General features: G+C 33.0%; 2 protein-coding genes across 2 annotated transcripts in view; one reads left to right on the top strand and one right to left on the bottom strand.

The window, feature by feature from the left end:
- Positions 1-7797, top strand: part of LOC143230147 (cytoplasmic dynein 2 heavy chain 1-like) — a 291177-nt gene extending 283380 nt beyond the window's left edge. The window contains 2 exon segments of the mRNA XM_076463222.1: positions 3927-4125; positions 6510-7797. Coding sequence (XP_076319337.1) covers positions 3927-4125; positions 6510-6668 — 358 coding nt within the window. The 3' untranslated portion in view covers positions 6669-7797.
- A 240-nt stretch (positions 7798-8037) lies between these two features.
- Positions 8038-14588, bottom strand: LOC143230146 (xaa-Pro aminopeptidase 3-like). The gene is made up of 5 exons (XM_076463221.1): positions 14480-14588; positions 12407-13375; positions 11618-11859; positions 8726-8846; positions 8038-8242 (listed from the first exon to the last, which is right to left on the bottom strand). Exons 1-5 carry the CDS (start codon positions 14550-14552, stop codon positions 8073-8075), a joined length of 1575 nt encoding a protein of 524 aa, XP_076319336.1. The 5' UTR covers positions 14553-14588; the 3' UTR covers positions 8038-8072.
- Between the last annotated feature and the right edge of the window lie 7547 nt (positions 14589-22135).

Here is a 22135-nt window from a genome sequence, read left to right as displayed (position 1 = left end):
TGAAAGGTACTTCCTGCTTCATACAGTTGTTCAGTCTAATATTTTGTCTTATCATATATTACAGGATGTTCAGAAAGTCACTGTGCAATTTTGTAATCATATTTTATTCAGTCTATTTCAAGCCAGCAACTGATAGCAGTGTTTAGGAACAAAATAAGAAGGATCCAGGCCTGTATTGATGTAAACGGGGGTCTCTTTCAACACTGTTTATAATTGTCATTCATATTTAACTCCTGTATTCTATATTGAAACATGTCTGTTAATAAATATATAAGTGCACAGTGACTTTCAGAACACCCTGTAGTAGTTGCCCCTTGATACATTTCAACAATAAATTTCCTAAATAGATAAAAAAAAGTGCAGTGAAGCCACTGCCTTTTATTATAGCTTGTATGTAAGATGACGGCTGTCTACAATGGTATTTTCTTATACCATGTGTTATTTCAACAAAGCAAATGGCATGATATTTGTTTTTAAGCAAAGGAGACAGACCCACTACAATGCACTGTTAGGAAAATTGAGTTTCAATGCAGTTAGTTCATGCAGCTCAAAAGGATGTTCCAGTTTACTCAGTAGCTGCAGGGATGTTTACCACCGAGTGCCCTCTGTCTTTATTACACTAAGAAATATTAAAGGGGAGATATTCAGTTCTAGTGAGTTTATTCAACAAATAAAATCATATATGAATATATAATATTGACATCAAAAATATATATAAATTAAACAACAACAATGTTCTGAACATTGTACAGTTTTCTTCTGTTCTTGCTCCTATCTTTGAAATATTTCTGTCAATGGTTTTACTATAATATTAAAGTCACATTGGGCTTTGTTTGTCTACTATGAAAAATGAATCCCAGATATTAGAGTTGTAATTCTAGAGACACATCACTGTTACACTAGAGTAAGTCCTGTTTGTACTAATGTGTTTTCTCTGTGATTAACCATTCAGTATGTACAAAGATTGATGTATTAGTAGTGACATCAAGACAAAGTTTTAGGAATAGTAAAAAGTAAATAATTTTATTGTAATGTGGTCTTAATAAGAAGTATTTATATATATATATATATAATGTTATGATTGTTATATATATATATATGTTATGATGTTATTATTATATATATATATATAATGTTATGATTGTTATATATATATATATAATGTTATGATTGTTATATATATATATATAATGTTATGATTGTTATATATATATATAATGTTATGATTGTTATATATATATATATAATGTTATGATTGTTATATATATATATATATAATGTTATGATTGTTATATATATATATATATATAATGTTATGATTGTTATATATATATATATATATAATGTTATGATTGTTATATATATATATATAATGTTATGATTGTTATATATATATATATAATATTTATGATTGTTATATATATATATAATGTTATGATTGTTATATATATATATATGTTATATGATTGTTATATATATTTATGTTATATGCCATGTTATATGTATATATATATATGATTGTTATATATATATATATATTATGTTATGATTGTTATATATATATATATAATGTTATGATTGTTATATATATATATTATGTTATGATTGTTATATATATATATATTATGTTATGATTGTTATATATATATATATAATGTTATGATGTTATGATTATAATGTTATATATATATATATATATGTTGTTATGATTGTTATATATATATATATGATGTTATGATTGTTATATATATATATATATTATGTTATGATTGTTATATATATATATATATTATGTTATGATTGTATATATATATATTATGTTATGATTGTTATATATATACATTATGTTATGATTGTTATATATATACATTATGTTATGATTGTTATATATATACATTATGTTATGATTGTACATTATGTATATTATGTTATGGTCATACATTATGTATATTATATAATACTATGATTATATGTTCAGTACAGAGAGTGTGTGACAACAATAAAACTTCTCTATTGTGTGTGTATCTGACACTTCAGTATTAACTGTAAAAGTATATTCGAGACCAGTTTATATGTATGATTAGTCTGTGAATTATAAACTTTAGTCATAATATATAGTCAAGACATGACTAAATACTAAATCTTCTTCATTCTTCATGATAACATCTTTAGAATACTAAATCTTCTTCATGATACCATCTTTAAAATACTAAATCTTCTTGATACCATCTTTAGAATACTAAATGTTCTTGATACCATCTTTAGAATACTAAATCTTCTTGATACCATCTTTAGAATACTAAATCTTCTTGATACCATCTTTAGAATACTAAATGTTCTTGATACCATCTTTAGAATACTAAATCTTCTTGATACCATCTTTAGAATACTAAATCTTCTTGATACCATCTTTAGAATACTAAATCTTCTTGATACCGTCTTTAGAATACTAATCTTTGTGATAACATCTTTAGAATACTAAATCTTCTTGATACCGTCTTTAGAATACTAATCTTTGTGATAACATCTTTAGAATACTAAATATTCTTCTTGATACCATCTTTAAAATACTAAATCTTCTTGATACCATCTTTAGAATACTAAATCTTCTTGATACCGTCTTTAGAATACTAAATCTTCTTGATACCGTCTTTACAATACTAATCTTTGTGATACCGTCTTTAGAATACTAAATCTTCTTGATAACATCTTTAGAATACTAAATGTTCTTGATACCATCTTTAGAATACTAAATCTTCTTGATACCATCTTTAGAATACTAAATCTTCTTGATACCATCTTTAGAATACTAAATCTTCTTGATACCGTCTTTAGAATACTAATCTTTGTGATAACATCTTTAGAATACTAAATCTTCTTCTTGATACCATCTTTAAAATACTAAATCTTCTTGATAACATCTTTAGAATACTAAATCTTCTTGATACCATCTTTAGAATACTAAATCTTCTTGATACCGTCTTTAGAATACTAATCTTTGTGATAACATCTTTAGAATACTAAATCTTCTTGATACCGTCTTTAGAATACTAATCTTTGTGATAACATCTTTAGAATACTAAATATTCTTCTTGATAACATCTTTAGAATACTAAATCTTCTTCATGATACCATCTTTAAAATACTAAATCTTCTTGATACCATCTTTAGAATACTAAATGTTCTTGATACCATCTTTAGAATACTAAATCTTCATGATACCATCTTTAAAATACTAAATCTTCTTGATACCATCTTTAGAATACTAAATGTTCTTGATACCATCTTTAGAATACTAAATCTTCTTGATACCATCTTTAGAATACTAAATCTTCTTGATACCATCTTTAGAATACTAAATCTTCTTGATACCGTCTTTAGAATACTAATCTTTGTGATAACATCTTTAGAATACTAAATCTTCTTCTTGATACCATCTTTAAAATACTAAATCTTCTTGATAACATCTTTAGAATACTAAATCTTCTTGATACCATCTTTAGAATACTAAATCTTCTTGATACCGTCTTTAGAATACTAATCTTTGTGATAACATCTTTAGAATACTGAATATTCTTCTTGATACCATCTTTAAAATACTAAATCTTCTTGATACCATCTTTAGAATACTAAATCTTCTTGATACCGTCTTTAGAATACTAAATCTTCTTGATACCGTCTTTACAATACTAATCTTTGTGATACCGTCTTTAGAATACTAAATCTTCTTGATAACATCTTTAGAATACTAAATCTTTTTGATAACATCTTTAGAATACTAAATCTTCTTCTTGATACCATCTTTAGAATACTAAAGCTTCTTGATACTGTCTTTAGAATACTAATCTTTGTGATACCATCTTTAGAATACTAAATCTTCATCATAATACCATCTTTAGAATACTAAATCTTCATAACATTTTTAGAATACTACAACAGCCAATGGACAACTTGAAACTTGTAACCACATGGAAAAGTGGAATATCAGGAGCCAAACTTGTGGTGAAAATCAGTGGACTACAGCTGGAGGGCTGCATCTTTGATGGAGACCATCTTATTGATTGTGTTCATGATTCCCCAAGTACATATTCAGTTTCTCCATGTACCCTGGCCTGGATTCCAAAGGTTAGGAGAGTTCATTCGTATAGTATTAAATTTCTCCATGTACTCTGGCCTGGATTCCAAAGGTTAGGACAGTTCATTCATATAGTATTAAATTTCTCCATGTACTCTGGCCTGGATTCCAAAGGTTAGGACAGTACATTCGTATAGTATTAAATTTCTCCATGTACCCTGGCCTGGATTCCAAAGGTTAGGACAGTTCATTCGTATAGTATTAAATTTCTCCATGTACCCTGGCCTGGATTCCAAAGGTTAGGACAGTTCATTCGTATAGTATTAAATTTCTCCATGTACCCTGGCCTGGATCCAAAGGTTAGGACAGTTCATTCATATAGTATTAAATTTCTCCATGTACCCTGGCCTGGATTCCAAAGGTTAGGACAGTTCATTCGTGTAGTATTAAATTTCTCCATGTACCCTGGCCTGGATTCCAAAGGTTAGGACAGTTCATTCATATAGTATTAAATTTCTCCATGTACCCTGGCCTGGATTCCAAAGGTTAGGACAGTTCATTCATATAGTATTAAATTTCTCCATGTACCCTGGCCTGGATTCCAAAGGTTAGGACAGTTCATTCGTGTAGTATTAAATTTCTCCATGTACCCTGGCCTGGATCCAAAGGTTAGGACAGTTCATTCGTATAGTATTAAATTTCTCCATGTACCCTGGCCTGGATCCAAAGGTTAGGACAGTTCATTCGTGTAGTATTAAATTTCTTCATGACTCTGGTCTGGATTCCAAAGGTTAGGACAGTTCATTCGTATAGTATTAAATTTCTCCATGTACCCTGGCCTGGATCCAAAGGTTAGGACAGTTCATTCATATAGTATTAAATTTCTCCATGTACCCTGGCCTGGATTCCAAAGGTTAGGACAGTTCATTCATATAGTATTAAATTTCTCCATGTACCCTGGCCTGGATTCCAAAGGTTAGGACAGTTCATTCATATAGTATTAAATTTCTCCATGTACCCTGGCCTGGATCCAAAGGTTAGGACAGTTCATTCATATAGTATTAAATTTCTCCATGTACCCTGGCCTGGATTCCAAAGGTTAGGACAGTTCATTCATATAGTATTAAATTTCTCCATGTACCCTGGCCTGGATTCCAAAGGTTAGGACAGTTCATTCGTGTAGTATTAAATTTCTCCATGTACCCTGGCCTGGATTCCAAAGGTTAGGACAGTTCATTCAGTGTAGTATTAAATTTCTCCATGTACCCTGGCCTGGATTCCAAAGGTTAGGACAGTTCATTCATATAGTATTAAATTTCTCCATGTACCCTGGCCTGGATTCCAAAGGTTAGGACAGTTCATTCGTGTAGTATTAAATTTCTCCATGTACCCTGGCCTGGATTCCAAAGGTTAGGACAGTTCATTCATATAGTATTAAATTTCTCCATGTACCCTGGCCTGGATTCCAAAGGTTAGGACAGTTCATTCAGATAGTATTAAATTTCTCCATGTACCCTGGCCTGGATTCCAAAGGTTAGGACAGTTCATTCATATAGTATTAAATTTCTCCATGTACCCTGGCCTGGATTCCAAAGGTTAGGACAGTTCATTCGTATAGTATTAAATTTCTCCATGTACCCTGGCCTGGATTCCAAAGGTTAGGACAGTTCATTCATATAGTATTAAATTTCTCCATGTACCCTGGCCTGGATTCCAAAGGTTAGGACAGTTCATTCGTATAGTATTAAATTTCTCCATGTACCCTGGCCTGGATTCCAAAGGTTAGGACAGTTCATTCATATTGTATTAAATTTCTCCATGTACCCTGGCCTGGATTCCAAAGGTTAGGACAGTTCATTCGTGTAGTATTAAATTTCTCCATGTACCCTGGCCTGGATTCCAAAGGTTAGGACAGTTCATTCGTGTAGTATTAAATTTCTCCATGTACCCTGGCCTGGATTCCAAAGGTTAGGACAGTTCATTCGTGTAGTATTAAATTTCTTCATGACTCTGGTCTGGATTATAATTAAGAAAGTTGATTTTCATGGTATTAAATTTTTCTTTGTATATGGGCCTGGAGTCTACAGGTTAGAATGTTCACTCTTATGGAATTAAGTTTTCCTTTGTCCAATGGCTTGGATTCCAAAGGTTAAGGCAATGTATTCTCATAGTGTTATATATGATGTTTTTGGAATATAATTAATAATCAGAAATTAATGTTAAACATATAAAATGGAATACATATTTTTTAATGAAACCAAATAAATTTTAAATTCTTTAAATATGATATTTTAAAGAAATATAAATGATTCTTTTTTTACTCTTTTGACACATTTCAAGGATATTTATTTGGTCACTTTTATGATGGACTTTATGATACACATAATTTTATTATAATATTTGAAAGGAACTCAGCCAACTTTTTTTGTGACAGGATCTAAAACCTCCATACAAAGAATCAGAAGTTATTTCCCTTCCACTGTACTTCACGTCAGAAAGAGATCGTATTGTCACATCCCTGGACATTCCTAGTGGTGGAAATACTGACCATTGGCTGCAGTGTGGAGCTGCATTTTTTCTGAAAAATAGTTAATTTCACTGTGATAATTCAAGCTAGTATTACATTTGGGCCTCTAGCTTGTGTTTTGTGAAATATTTAACTGTGATAATTCAAGCTAGTATTACGTTCTGGTCTCTAGTTTGTTTGTTTTTGTCTGAGCAGTTAGTGGCACTAAAATATTATATTTGATTAACTTATTCTTTCATGATTTGAGGCACAATGATTTTAGATATTAAACATAGATATAAAGGTTGAGTGTTAAAACACACGTTTCTCATTACATGAATTCAACAGTAAAGAGTATTACACAACTTTTGTCATATGAAAGTATAATATAGCTTGAGACATATGAATCATGATATATTTAGTTAAAGGAGTGTTAATAAACCTAACAATTACTACTTATTACACAAGATAAATATTGTTTCACATACCTAAGCCATTCATTATCTTCTCATATTTATCCAACTAGATATAACACCTACACTCAACTAATTGATAAATGTTTTTAATTTAATGAATATTACAAACAAATTAATTCTTATAAACTTATATTTGAGGTGATTGTTGTTTTTAGGAACTATTGATGATTTGAAATTCTGAGTGTGGGTGTCATAATAACAAACATTTGATCTGTTTGTTGTATATTACTAGATAGGTAATATACACATATCACTTCACTGGAGTGTGTTGTTCAGACTAGTCAATCACTTACCATCAGCCAAGTTTATTTAAGGTTTTTCAAATCACAGTAAATGTAATTATGTAGTTGAATAAACTATTAATGTCCCGTGATTTTTCTCATTTATAAAAACTTTTACTATTCAAAGAAAATCTGAAACATTTCCCAGGAACACCGTAAACAAAGCCTTCTGAGAACAAAGTAAAACACTATTTCTCCTAAAGTTTTACCATGGGAAAAATGTGCTAAATTAGTTGAACATTTTACCACATATAAATGTTTCTTAGCCAACTCTCCCAGATAAATTCATTTTTATATGTACATGTTTCTAATTATTAGTAGTACCAATACCTCACTGCAGCTGTAATACAGTTATACTGAATGTAATACATGTTTATTGACACTAACATACTCAATAATAACAGCAGGAGTTAGAACAGCTACTTGCTGGGAATCTACAAATAAATCAGTTACTTATGATAATAAGACTGTGTGAAAATATTTTTCAACCAAAGCAACACACTAATTTACTTGCAGTATAAACACTACAGTATTCAGCTTTCCCCTAAAACATTTCAATGTGTTCAAACTGTAAAATAAATTCTTTATTAGTGTTTGAAATATTATTTTAACATGTTACAAATGAACAACTATGAAATCTTCACACTGTACAGACATTTATTTTTGTACGTAAAGCTGAGTATTAATAAATTTACAAACCTCTTCTAAAACCTCAGATAAACAATATATAAACATTAGAGTTTTTTAACTCCAAAAATCCTCTCGATGTCAGTAACAGTCTTGGGACAACGTGACGTCAGTACTTCAGGTCCTACATCAGTAATCAAAACGTCATCTTCAATCCTGATACCCATTCCTCGATACTGAGCTGGCACTTGACGATTCTCTGGTGTTATATAAATTCCTAATAAGTAAGAAAGAAAAAAGTAACTTACAAAGTACTAATAAAGTTATTTAACAATTACAACAAGTGATATTTGATATGAATTAGGACCTTTCATTAGTAGTTAACTAGTTTATTATTACAAAGCTTGTTTTATACTACAACTTAAGTAAAATGTATGATAGGAAGTGTACCTAAGCAACAAGATAAGTTAGGCTTAGTTAAATGACTGTGTGCATGATAAAAACTGTGTGTTAGACCTAGTTTATGTGAGTCTCAACTAACCAAAGAAAATATACACAAATAAAAACTAGTTATTAACAATGTTCCAAAGAAGTCTGTTTATGATTTTGGAAATAATATACCAGTGAACCTTCATTGTTTTATACTACAGAGGAAACGTACCTATGGAAAAAGATACCTACACTAGGTAAAAATGATTCAGTTATGAATTATTTCTAGTATTCTCTAAGAAAATGTGGTTATAGCACTCCATTTACTTACCTGGTTCAACAGTGATAACCATACCAGGTTTGAGTTTCATTGTTCTTGAAATAATTCTAGTGTCGTGTACATCCATTCCAAGGTAATGGCTAACATGATGCGGACAGAAACTGTAGGCTGCCTGAAACATTTAAATACGTGTATGTATATTCTGAGATGGTGATGAACATAACAAGTTAACAGACATGACTACACAGATACCAACTATTAGGTAGTGACTAACATGATCTACTTCAAAGAATCTCAAAATATTTGTTAGATTTTCTATTAGTAAAACTATGTTGACTATCCAACAACATTTCAAACTTTGCAAAGCATCTTTTATCAACTTTTCCCACAACTGATGTGAGAGTAATGGATATATATGGATAATTTTTATGACCTCCACTGAAAAGATAAGTTACAGTTGCAAACTGACACCTACTCACCATTCAAGAAATAATATTGCATATCTAATCATTAACCTCTTTCAAAACCCTTGGGTAAATATTATCTGGCTGAAGTGCTTCATCATGTTTTAAACTACCCAATTTGTTCTTAATGAGTTAAGACAGCTGTTCAGGTTGTGGAATATTGTCTAAATCTTCATCAGTAAAAAATACAGACTTAAATTTAACAAACTATTCATCCCATAATCATCAGATATTAGCATTCCAGTGTCAAAGTTCATAGTTTCTGCTTACCCTTAATATATTTGATGACATCTTTTAGCTAATTGTTTCTTCAAGTAATTATTTTCAATTTTACCAACTTCTTGATCTATCATTAAATTAATTTAACTTCTCAAATTAATGACTGTTTTCTTTAATCCTGTGTGATCAAACCTGTTTTTTTCACTTGCAGCTACCCTTTGTAAGGAGCGTGTTTATCTTGAATAAAAACAAATCCATATTTGACCAGTATCTCCAAATAATTCTAGTTTCATATTTTCCATCAACCTTCTATATGTTATAATTTAATAACAAATATAAACTAGTAATCTTTCTGGTCCTTGACCAGTTGGTGAAGAAGGTCATCTGAAGAAAGTCATCTTAAACAGTTTCCAAAAACCTTTCATTCTCATGGTTTGACTCCAGCACTTCTCAATCAACATGTTTAAAATCACCTGAAATCTGAATTTCATCATCACCATCTGGTGACCTGTAATAAATTCCCATTTTATATCCACTAATAGAAACCCAGATGGATTCAACTTTATTGCTATTAATAAACACAGCCACAAAACTATGCTCACCAGATAAAATTAACGATGAATTAGACAACATAAAACAATATACTCACGCACCTAGACAGAAAGCAAAAATATCTCACGAATCAAAAAATCATGAAACCATATACTGCTGCATATATATACCATATATTCTGACATTAGCAGACAAATAACCAACATTTGGCAAAAAACTAGTAACAAAATATGACATTCCAGTTAATACCAAATTTATTCAAAAACCAGAGCACAAAACTAAAGTCTATACTATGTAAAACTACACTGACAAACACCACACCAATATTACATAAAATATGATAACTGTCACGACTTCTATACTGAGAAACAAGTAGAAAATGGAAACCAGATTCAAAGAACACAAAAAGTCACCTTCACACGTTTTCGAACACTGAAAATCAAATAAACACAACATTACCTTAGCAAACACTCAAATACTAAATAAAGAAACAAACATAAACAAATGCAAAATTAAAGAAGCCTTACTTATACAACTTAAACCCAATATAAAGGAATGCCTTTATACCTATATTAATATAATAAAATAAATAAAATTATATATTCAAACATCTAACACCGCCCTCTACATTCCGACACTCAGTTACACAAAACCTTCCAAACATGTGGTCAGCTTCCGGTCAGTTACCTCTTTCTTTGTGAACCTGACGATGACCGAAGAAGGTCAAAACGTTGTTTGCTCTTCTATGTAAAATATTTTCTCAACCCAAACGAGCCGTTTTTGCATATATATTTTTCTACAAGTGGGTTTTCTCGACATCACTCTGCTATTAGTTTTAATATTGATAACTTCAACAGAAGCCACACCTTTCATCTTTTAATATTAATTATTTATGTCCCTGTATGGCTGAAATCTGTTCTTTATACCAGAGCCTGGTTTTATAATTAAACATGCCACAACCAGCTCTGTTATTACTGCTTCCAGTGACTGACTCTCGAACCCTTCAAACATTCCAGTGACTGACTCTCGTACCCTTCAAACATTCCAGTGACTGACTCTCGAACCCTTCAAACATTCCAGTGACTGACTCTCGAACCCTTCAAACATTCCAGTGACTGACTCAACCCTTCAAACATTCCAGTGACTGAACCCTTCAAACATTCCAGTGACTGACTGTACCCTTCAAACATTCCAGTGACTGACCCTTCAAACATTCCAGTGACTGACTTACCCTTCAAACATTCCAGTGACTGACTACCCTTCAAACATTCCAGTGACTGACTTCAAACATTCCAGTGACTTACTCTCGTACCCTTCAAACACGTAAGAATAACTTTCTGCTGCTACCTCTCACAGTTATCCTTCTCTTCTTTCTTTAAATATGCATGTCAGCCTTGATTTCACAAATAAAACCCACTCCTTGCACCTATCACACTACTTAAACTGTTGGTGCTTAACGGTCACACTACCATTAACCAGCGATACCACAGAAAGATATTTCAAGCTATATGATGTAGAATATATTATCCTCAGCAAATATAATTAGCCAGGCTATATCTCTTACTTTATACATTTTGTTTTACTATCACATTCCACCTTTATACATTTATTACCTTCCTTACCTCTACTTAACATCACCCTGATGTCTATTTACTATTTTGTAATAACACAATTGTTTTATTTTAATCTACACAAATATTCTCCTCACCTTTGCAAGTTCAATTTTCCCCAGTTTTCCTGAAACAAGACCCAGTTCTTGAAGTTTTGTTCCCATCAGTTGGCACATGGTGTGAAACAACTGATCAAGGTTAGACATTTCACAACATAACTCAATTAGCTCTTTCTGAATTATCAAAACTGCTTCGTACAGATCTCGCTGAGGACAGGTAAACTTCCCACTAATTGGCCACGTCCGAGTCAGGTCGCTAGCGTAACCGTGGTATTCGCAACCTTTAGAAACAGATAAGACAGAACATCAGAACTGGAGATCTAACATGTAGAATGGACTTAAAATATTGCAAAGAAAACTATTCAGTTGTACCATTTTTTATTTCCAGTAGGCAGACTGTTGTTTTAAAAGACTTTAGCAGCTATTTTCAAATTATCATTCTGCTATTTAGTTATTTATAAATGTATTACATATTTTGATTACTTCAGTGCTTGGTTTTGTAACCAGGATAATGTATATTTATAAATATTCATGAAGAATTCAATGATAAATATTTAAATCAAACCTTTCTTAAAAGCCAAGGAAAATGATATTAAAATCATGACTATACAACAAACAAAATGTTTTATACATTTAGACCTTATCTAATTATCTTAAATACAGTGTGTGAAACCTTATTACAAAACACATTACACAGCCATGCAAGCTTCAAACCTTATTACAAAACACATTACACAGCCATGCGAGCTTCAAACCTTATTACAAAACACATTACACAGCCATGCGAGCTTCAAACCTTCACTCAATGTTCAAAACCAAACTTCTAACCTGCATCCATCAGTACCATTTCTCCTGGTAATATCCTTTGGTTGTTTGCAATATAGTGGATGACATTAGCTCGAGATCCTCCGGCCACAACAGGTGGATAAGCTAGCCGTTCTGCTCCCCGTATTCTACACTCAAAGTCCATTTTGGCAAATAACTGAGCTTCACTCACTCCGGGATGTGACGACCTCATAACTTCTGTCAATGATTCACATGCTATTTCTGCTGAATGTTGCATAAGTTTGATTTCTGATTCGGACTTCATTAACCTAAGCTGTTGAATAAAAGAAACTGGAGATTCCAATTCTGTATGATGTAAACTGGATAGAAAACCTTGTACAAGTTCATGAACATTTGGTAATGGTGGATTAAGGAAATCGTACCAAAGAACAAAATTATGGTGGCTTTGAGCATACACTTGAAGAAAGTGTTCAAGTTCATCCATAGTGTAAGCGCAGTCCACACCCAGAAGCTCGACTGCACCTTCAGTACCCGTACGAGGTCCTTCCCACATTTCAACGTGGTTGTTTTTTCTTGGAACAAACAGAGTCGAAATATGTTCGGGCAGATCTTTACCTGGTGTGTTCTGTAACAACAGAACACTATCAGGTTCTTGAAAGCCTGTGAGATACAGAAACTCTGTATTCTGTCGAAACGGATATGGAATTTTATCAGACATAAATACCTTTGAAGCAGAAGGGATAACAATGAGGTGATTTTTAGTATTTTTCTTCAGTCTGTGAAAGTGTTGTATTATAAGTTCCATAAGTCTGAAACGACGGTCTTGAAACTCAACTTTTGTGAGACCTGGTGTAACTTGGCCTTCTTGTATGATATCAGGATGTGTCTTTGATGTTATCTGCCCATAGGTGCGTGACAAAGTTTGTTTTTCTTGAGACAATGTTGCTGTGGAACAAAACTGGCAAAGTGAAAAGGTTTTCTTAAACATATCTCGAGAACAGTCCTTCCATCCTAAAGGAGAAATACAGGTAAATGTTATTATGTTTAAAACAGGATAAATATGTACATATATATACAATTTAACCAGTTACGCTACAGAATATATAAAAACAAAACTTATGTATCCATATTTTAATTAAAGTGACAGGTTAGGTCTAGCTTATGTCACAAACAGTTATTTCAGTAAATCACTGTTCACATCTAATTCTGATAAACTACAAAGTCAAGACTAGTGGGTCTTATCAATTAGTGACATGTATAACGACTTACTTTAACAAACACAAAGTCTGCTATATCAGAATAGTAGCTTTAAAACAATCACATTCACTGAAAAATATTGAAATATTCCACATATGTAAGGATACAAAACTAGTACCCAAAGTTCAATAACTATACTGTCGGTAAAACAATTAATAGGTTTTATTACTATAACATAAAAACTATATATGAAATACTAGCATTACTATTGTTCTTTTCTGTTGAATTTTGTGTCTACTCGAGGGCTATTTGCACTAGCTATCCCTAGTTTTGAAATGGCAGACTAATCAGAAGGCACTCGTCACCAACTCTCCTCTAAGTAGTAACTTGGGATTTGATCATCACTCTTACAACACAGCACCAACATGAAGAGCCTAACTTTGCATTTTGTAACAGTGAGTCTCAGATTTACAGTCTCGTTCACTGACCACATTCTTACTAGTACTACAGTATGTATTGCTACTCATTACAATATAGTAATTTCTTTTGTTCCATAGGTTGATTGGCCACTACAGTTTGAAGAAAGATAATATTGGCAAATACAGATGTTGATTTGCTAGGAAAAGTACATCTTTAGGTCTTCACGAGGATGTAATGAAATTTTGTGCAGTTAGAACACAAGAATATTGATATCCGAATCAGTGAGTCCATGATTAATTAACGAGTTTGATTAACAGCGTTAATAAGCGTTTGTATCAATCGCTAAGCCGAATGAGTCCACGAGTGAGTTTATAAGTATGTTAGCCCTGAAATCATTGTAGTCTGTGGCAAATATTACTAAAGAAGTAATTCACCGTTACATAGACTGGCTTTGACATTATTTTTATCATATAGTCCAAAACCAGCGACACAACTTACCATATCGAAGAGAAAAATTTAATATAAAGTGAGAATTCAAGAACCTAAATTTCATGATGCTGGTTTGCGCCATGTTGAATATTACCCCTAAAGAGCCCTCTACGTTTGACGGTAAATGAAGGCTATAACAAAGATCAAAACAGTTGACAAAACATTTTATTCACTTAGAACGTTTAGGAATATACTTATGCCATCTTCGGCAAAACTTGAACATTGTGTTACAAGGATACGTATTAACTAACACTATAGAATCATTAGTTTACTTATATATTGAGTAAAATGGTAAACGGGGTGAAAAACAGAAGAAAACTACATTATAGAAAATATTTTGAAATTACTGAATTTAACGGTTTACATTTAGAATAACTTTACGTCTAGAAAGGTTTGATAATCACTAAGAGTAGTGCGGTTATTAGTTATCAGTAGACTTTCCTTAATGTAGGGTTTTAGGTCTAATGATCCTATTGTAATCGTTGTATGAAAAGTTGTGTCTGTGGTTTCTACATGTACCCGAATGAGTGAGTAGCTGGGTTTAAATAATGGACGGCTGGTTTAATACTCCTAAATGTGTACAGATTCTAGTATTCAAGTTGTGTTTTATTTCACCCGTATACAAGAACCATGAACATAAATGTTTGGATATTGGGGCTTTATATTAAAATAAGATTTCAATGCTGAGGCTTGAACTGTATATTAGTCTGAAGTGAATTTCATAGTAGAAGATTTTTATGAAATAGAATAACTGTTTTGAATTTGTAAATACTGTGAGTTCACAAGAGAAAAACGAATAATGTGAGGAAATTTGGGAACAGTGTGCACAGTAAGTGTTTGTATTTTCTTCTAGCAAAGTCACATTGGGCTATCTGCTGAGCCCACCGAGGGGAATCGAACCCCTGATTTTAGCATTGTAAATCCGGAGACATACCGCTTTACTAGCGGGGGGCGAAAGCAGTCGGATAGCTTTTATTTAATAGGTATTTGTGCACTAATGTAATTTCTCAGTATAAAATAAAGCTATTCGAGCATAGGATAAAAATTATATTTAACAGCGGTATGGTTAGATTTCGTTTGAAAAAATTGGGGATAAAACTCTTAAAATTAATATAAATGCCTGTAAAAGTGCTTTTGCTTTTTTTATTATTTTCATGCAAAGCTACTCCCTAATTTAGCAGTGTAAGACTACAGGAAAAGCAGCTAGTCACCATCGCCCACCGCCAGCTCTTGAGCTACTCTTTTACCAATGAGTAGTTGGATTGACCGTAACATTATAACGTCTCCACGGTTGAAAGGGTGAGCATGCTTGATGCGACGGGGATTCGAACCCGTGACCCTCGGATTACAAGTCGAACGCCTTAACTCACCTGGGCGGTACTTTTGCGATAAACAGATACACAAAAGTATTTGCCTTCTTTGATAATTTTAATGTATAAATGGTAAAGATTCGTTTTATTCGAGTTCGTAGATAAACTTAATATTTGAATGTTAGTTTCTAAAGTTAAAAACAAATTTAGAGAAATGGTTTGATAGTCGATAGAGCAAGAAAGTTTCATCATTAAAACTTTTGTAAAGGATAAATTTTAATTCACGCGGGCAGTTTTCTAGCCACGTTCATTCGTAACAGTGTGGAAAGCTATTTGCTGTCATTGGACCAAGCCAGGATTCTCAGGACGATTCCATATATCTAGTCATAAGTTACGTTACTAAAGAGAAAATGGTTTAACTTCAGGGAAAGGGTGAGAAGTTTCGAGTTAAACCAAGATAGTGCCAGAAGAAAAAGAGAAAGCTCAATATTAAATCTAAAGTTTCATCCATTATAATGTTAGTATACAAATATTTAATATCAAAGCTAGCCCTAATAATGTTAGCTTCAGTATCAAAGTTAGCTATAATAATGTTAGCTTCAGTATCAAAGCTAGCCATAATAATGTTAGCTTCAGTATCAAAGCTAGCCATAATAATGTTAGCTTCAGTATCAAAGCTAGCCCTAATAATGTTAGCTTCAGTATCAAAGCTAGCCATAATAATATTAGCTTCAGTATCAAAGCTAGCCATAATAATGTTAGCTTCAGTATCAAAGCTAGCCATAATAATATTAGCTTCAGTATCAAAGCTAGCCATAATAATGTTAGCTTCAGTATCAAAGCTAGCCACAACCTACTTATCAACAAAGATAATTTCAAATATTTTAGATACAAAGGTAAAATAATCAGTAACGGTAAATTTATTCAAAGAGGGTTTGATTTGGTTTGAATTTCGCCAAAGCTACTTCAGAACTATCTGCGCTAGCCGTCCCTAATTTAGCAGTATAACGCTAGAGGGAAGGCAGTTAATCATCACCACACACTGCCAACTGTTGGGCGGTGTTCTTTTACCAACGAATAGTGGGATTGACCCTCACTTTATAACGCCCTCCAAGGCTGAAAGAGAGAGCATGTTTGGTGTGACGGAGATTCGAACCCGCGGATTACAAGTCGAGTACCTTAACCACCTGGCCATGTTAAGAGGAAGTAATTGGAGTTTCATACCTACAGCTGAGAGAGAATAGGGCGAAGGGGATAATACTTTTGTGCACCTTGAGTGGGCAATACATAATCCGGGGGTTGTGGGACAGTTTGATGAAAAGTCGTTTCAGAATTAATTATTTTTATTTTTAAGTGTCTTGAGAAAACGTGTGATCTTATATGATCACTCTTAAAATTTAGGGACGGCAAGTTGTGTCTAGGATTTTTAATCCGTGGGTTCAATTTCCCGTCACATCAAACATTCTCGCCTCTTTTAGCCGTGAGGGTATTATAATGTTACGATCAATTCCACTATTCGTTGGCAAAAGAGTAGCCCAAGTGTTGGCGGTGGATGGTGATGACTAGCTGCCTTCCCTCTAGTTTTGCATTGTTAACTTAGAGCCGGCTTGCGCAGTTAATTCTCGTGTAGCTTTGTGCGAAGTTTAAAATCAAACAAGTAATATGAATAACTGGAAGCTAGTTTTTGTGCAGAATACTTGGTAAGTTTTATTTTGTATGGTAGCTCTAGAAATATGGACATAAGTGTCATATGGTATAAATGTACCAGACTTTATGGTCATACTCAGTTCATTACTACTTCATTGAGAAAGAAAAAACAGTATAAAGAAAATGTTAACATTTGGTTTGTTTTAATCATTTGTAATATTCTAATATAAGTAACCTTACTCTTATAGAAATGATGATTTATCTGAAGGATAATCTTCTGATATGAATACAACAAAGAAATTTTCATTTTTTATTAATAATTGAAGACTTCTTATATAATGTTACTGGTTTATTTAAAAACCCGACAATCTTCAAAAATATTTATACATGAACTACTTGTGTTACTGTTCCTTATTGTAAGTTTTAACACTTGGCAGCAGTTTCTAACATATCCAGATATTAACCTATGCATTGATGCTACCCAAATATTAAGTTAGTTTTATTTTATTTTGTGGTGGTGACATTATTAATTTTATCAGTAATGTAAGAAGTTTGCCATACTACAAAATTTCGTAAGTACGTGTTTTCAAGAACCAAGACCTGTCTTATCAAGGACTAAGTAACTGCAGCATGTTTTCGTATAATGTAATGAAATTATCCTGTATGTTATTAGTGTTAGTAATCCTATGGCGATACGTCAACAAGAACTTTTCATTATCGATAATTTGGTCTTTCTAGAACGGGAGGGTCAAGTGTCTTCTTCTTCCTCTCTCTCATATGGTTACTTGGGTATTAACGGTTACATTCCTGTCGTCGATCTCTTTTTCCTTCCTTTGTTTTAGCAACTGGCAAGTGTACGAGGGCTGTTCAAAAAATACGCGGACTGTTTGCATTGCGCGGCTCCAGTTGGTTCCAGGGGAATCCGCTTGGTGTCGCTAGGTTTGCACAGATCAGCTGATTACGACGCCATTTCCCGATTGCAGATATCTTTATTTGTGTATTAGCTACGCGGTTTTAAGTGAAGTGCGATTTTTTCGTTTGGCGGATTTCAGAATGAATGACCTGAAGGAGCAACGACTTGCTGTGAAATTTTGTGTTAAACTTGGAAAATCTGCGACTGAAACTTTTGCTATGCTTAACACGGCTTACGGTGATGTTGCTATGAAGTGTACGGCATGTTTCAAGTGGCATGAACGTTTTAAGGATGGTCGACAGTCCATTGAAGATGATGAGCGTCCTGGACGTCCTTCCACGTCAACTGACGACCCACACGTCGACAAAATCAACACCCTGGTGCGGGCATATCGACGTCTGACTGTCAGGGAGCTTGCTGAAGAGTGTGGGATATCAGTTGGATCCTGTTACGAGATTTTGACAGAAAAATTGAAGATGCACCGCGTTGCTGCGAAATTTGTGCCTCAGAACTCGTGCGTTTTTGGCCAAACACTCGATCACTGTTCTTCCCCACCCCCACCACCCCCACTCACCTGACCTTACTCCTTGCAATTTTTTCTTGTTCCCCAAAATCAAAAGACCCTTGAAAGGAAGAAGATTTGAGACGATTCCCGAGATTAAGGCAAATGCGACGAAGGAGCTGGAGGACATTACAAAAGAAGCGTACCAAGACTGTTTCAACAAGTGGAAACACCGTTGGGATATGTGTGTGCGTTGGGGAGAAGAGTACTTTGAAGGGGTCCCAGACCTGTAACTTCTAAATAAAGTACATTTTGTTTTATGACGTCAGTCCGCGTATTTTTTTAACAGACCTCGTATTCATACGTTGTACAGGAGGGCCAGAGTAATCCGCACTTACTCAGGCCTCTTATCAGGGCAATGTCCATGCACTGTCTACATGTACACTTGGTGCAAATGAATCATTTCTCTTTATAGTTCCATAATTATTTGCACTATCATTAGATAGGTAATAACCATAAAACATTCACACAAATAATTATCAATGTCGTTATGTCAATACCACTATTCGTTGGTAAAAGAGTAGCCCAAGAGTTGGCGGTGGGTGGTGATGACTAGCTGCCTTCCCTCTAGTCTTACACTGCAAAATTAGGGACGGCTAGCACAGATAGCCCTCGAGTAGCTTTGTGCGAAATTCCAAAACAAACGTTAATCCCTAAACTAATGTGGAGTTTAGTTTATAGGTTGCCTTTTTGTTTTATTTGAATATATATATTTACTGGGGAAAGGTATTTAGGACTATCCTTATCATGTATGAAGTTTTTGTCTAGTTCATTTTCTCTCCAATTTTTGTCAAAATAATTTATTGTACTATGTAGGAGACTATCTGCTGTTGTTGCTTTGTGTGCGTATTCAAGCATGAATTCTGATGACGTAGTTCTGGGTACTTTATAAGTTGTTGTAAGTAGTGTATATTGTATTTGTAGTTTTGCTTGTATTAGTCTTTTAACTTACATTTATCCATGCATGGGCTGCATAGTCAATTACGGGTCTAGCGTATGTTTTATATATTTTTAAAATATTGTCTGTTGTTGCTCCACTATTTTTACCAGTTAGATTCCTAGCATAGTTTGTTCTTCGCCACATTTTTGTTTTAATATTAGTTAGGTGGTTTATCCATGTTAATTTAGAGTCGAATGTTAGTCCTAAGAATTTTCCAGATGTAGCAGTCTGAAGGAGTGCTCCATTCGTACAGATCTCTGGTTGTGCTTTTTTGTAATTAGTTAACTGTGTGAACACTACTAGTTGTGGTTATTTTGATTCTATATTTTTTACAATATTCGTTTATTCTATTTAATTGTGGTTGTATATTTGTGGCTGTTATTGTTGGTGTTGGTGCACTTTTCCAGATTGCCACATCGTCAGCGAACTGCGAGGAGTATCCATGATTTGGATCATTCAGAGCCACATTGTTCACGTACATGATGCATTATTTGTTGTTGTGATACTTAACTAAATCTTATCAGGTTTCGAGAAGATACGTTTGGAAATCTCAGAGTTATCGCACGTATTGTTGTACACATAAAATTCACGACACATTTTCCACAAATTACATGAGAGTGAGGCGAAAAGGATAACCTCTTTTGGTATTGGTTCGTGACACATTGATTTAAACAACTATGTTAGGCCTAACAATCTCAACAGAATTATTTACCAAAGGGGTGTAGGAAGTCAGCAAAACTATTAACAACTGTTAACCTTTTGTTTCTATCTTGTATATATATATATATATAATCTGCTTTATGTATTTGTAAAAGGTTTCTTGGTACTCATTTAATCAGTGTTTCAACTGTACAAAATAATCTTTTAACTTTATCGTCTAAACACTACACAGTGAAATTACCCACATATTTATTAGTTACCTTCGTTAATGATATTTTATTGTAGTCCAGCGAAGCCCACGAGACTCGGTATCTTTAATTTTATATTCGGTATTTTCTTAACTACAATAACAAAGAAAAGAAAATGCAGTAGAGAATTAATTTTATTTGCTTGTATTCTTTCTGTATAAATATAGGGAAGACTTCTCGAAAAACTTTTGAACACAGTTAAGGTGAAAAAATATATTATTTAGTGAATCAAATTTTATTTTGTACTAATCGAAGTCTGAGAGATTTCACTTCTATAAAAACTATATTTTTGTTCCTATTGGCATATCTTCAAGTATATGAACTCAAATTTGTAATCAGAAATATTTTCTAATTACATTCACTTATAATAGTTTTTAATATTTATGAAAATAACACGACTCGCTGATATTACATTATTAATACTGACATTAAAAGACGACTCGCAACAGAGAAATGTGATTACAAATGTCAGTTGTTTAGTTGATCGGGACGTTCTGAGTTTGCTTAGGTTTTCTACTTATAAGTTGATAGAAAGACTTAGCTTTTACTTACGGATTCTCCCTATGCACTGATGGAAAGATTTTATATTTTACTAATGGATTCTCCTTAGGAGTTGATGGAAAGATTTAGCTTTTATGTATGAATCTTCTTATGTCTTGATGGAAAGATTTAACTATTACTTATGGATTCTCCTTATGAGTTGATAGAAAGACTAAGATTGTACTTATGGATTCTCCTTGAGAGTTGATGAAAAGATGTACCTTAAACTTATAGATCCTCTTGTGAGTTGATGGAAAGATATAGCTTTTACTTATGGATTCTCTTTGTGAGTTGATGGAAAGACTTAGCTTTTACTTATGGATTCTCCTGATGAGTTGATGGAAAGATTTAGCTTTTCCTAATGGATTCTCTTTGTGAGTTGATGGAAAGATTTAGCTTTTCCTAATGGATTCTCTTTGTGAGTTGATGGAAAGATTTAGCTTTTCCTAATGGATTCTCTTTGTGAGTTGATGGAAAGACTTAGCTTTTACTTATGGATTCTCCTGATGAGTTGATGGAAAGACTTAGCTGTGACTTATGAATTCTCCTGATGAGTTGATGAAAACTAAGCTGTTACTTATGAATTCTCCTGATGAGTTGATGAAAACTAAGCTGTTACTTATGGATTCTTCTTGTGAGTTGATGGAAAGACTCAGCTTTTACTTATGGATTATCCTTGTGAGTTGATGGAATGATTTAGGTTTTACTTATGGATTATCCTTGTGAGTTGATGGAATGATTTAGGTTTTACTTATGGATTATCCTTGTGAGTTGATGGAATGATTTAGGTTTTACTTATGAAGTATCCTTACAAGTTGATGGAAAGACTCAGCTTTCACTTATTG

Source organism: Tachypleus tridentatus, chromosome 10 (genome assembly GCF_004210375.1).
Source record: "Tachypleus tridentatus isolate NWPU-2018 chromosome 10, ASM421037v1, whole genome shotgun sequence".
NCBI classification, from domain to species: domain Eukaryota; kingdom Metazoa; phylum Arthropoda; class Merostomata; order Xiphosura; family Limulidae; genus Tachypleus; species Tachypleus tridentatus.
Note: the sequence above shows the minus strand (reverse complement) of the source record. Positions and strands in the feature narration are given on the sequence as shown.

Bases quoted from the DNA above. Each gene is read 5' to 3' on its own strand.
- LOC143230146 (XM_076463221.1), bottom strand. From the start codon at position 14,552: ATGGCGCAAACCAGCATCATGAAATTTAGGTTCTTGAATTCTCACTTT. The intron at 8,847-11,617 runs GTGAGGAGAATA...TAAATGTTTCAG, and splicing joins GGAAAATTGAACTTGCAAAG to GCAGCCTACAGTTTCTGTCC. The intron at 8,243-8,725 runs GTAAGTAAATGG...CTTACTTATTAG, and splicing joins GGTTATCACTGTTGAACCAG to GAATTTATATAACACCAGAG.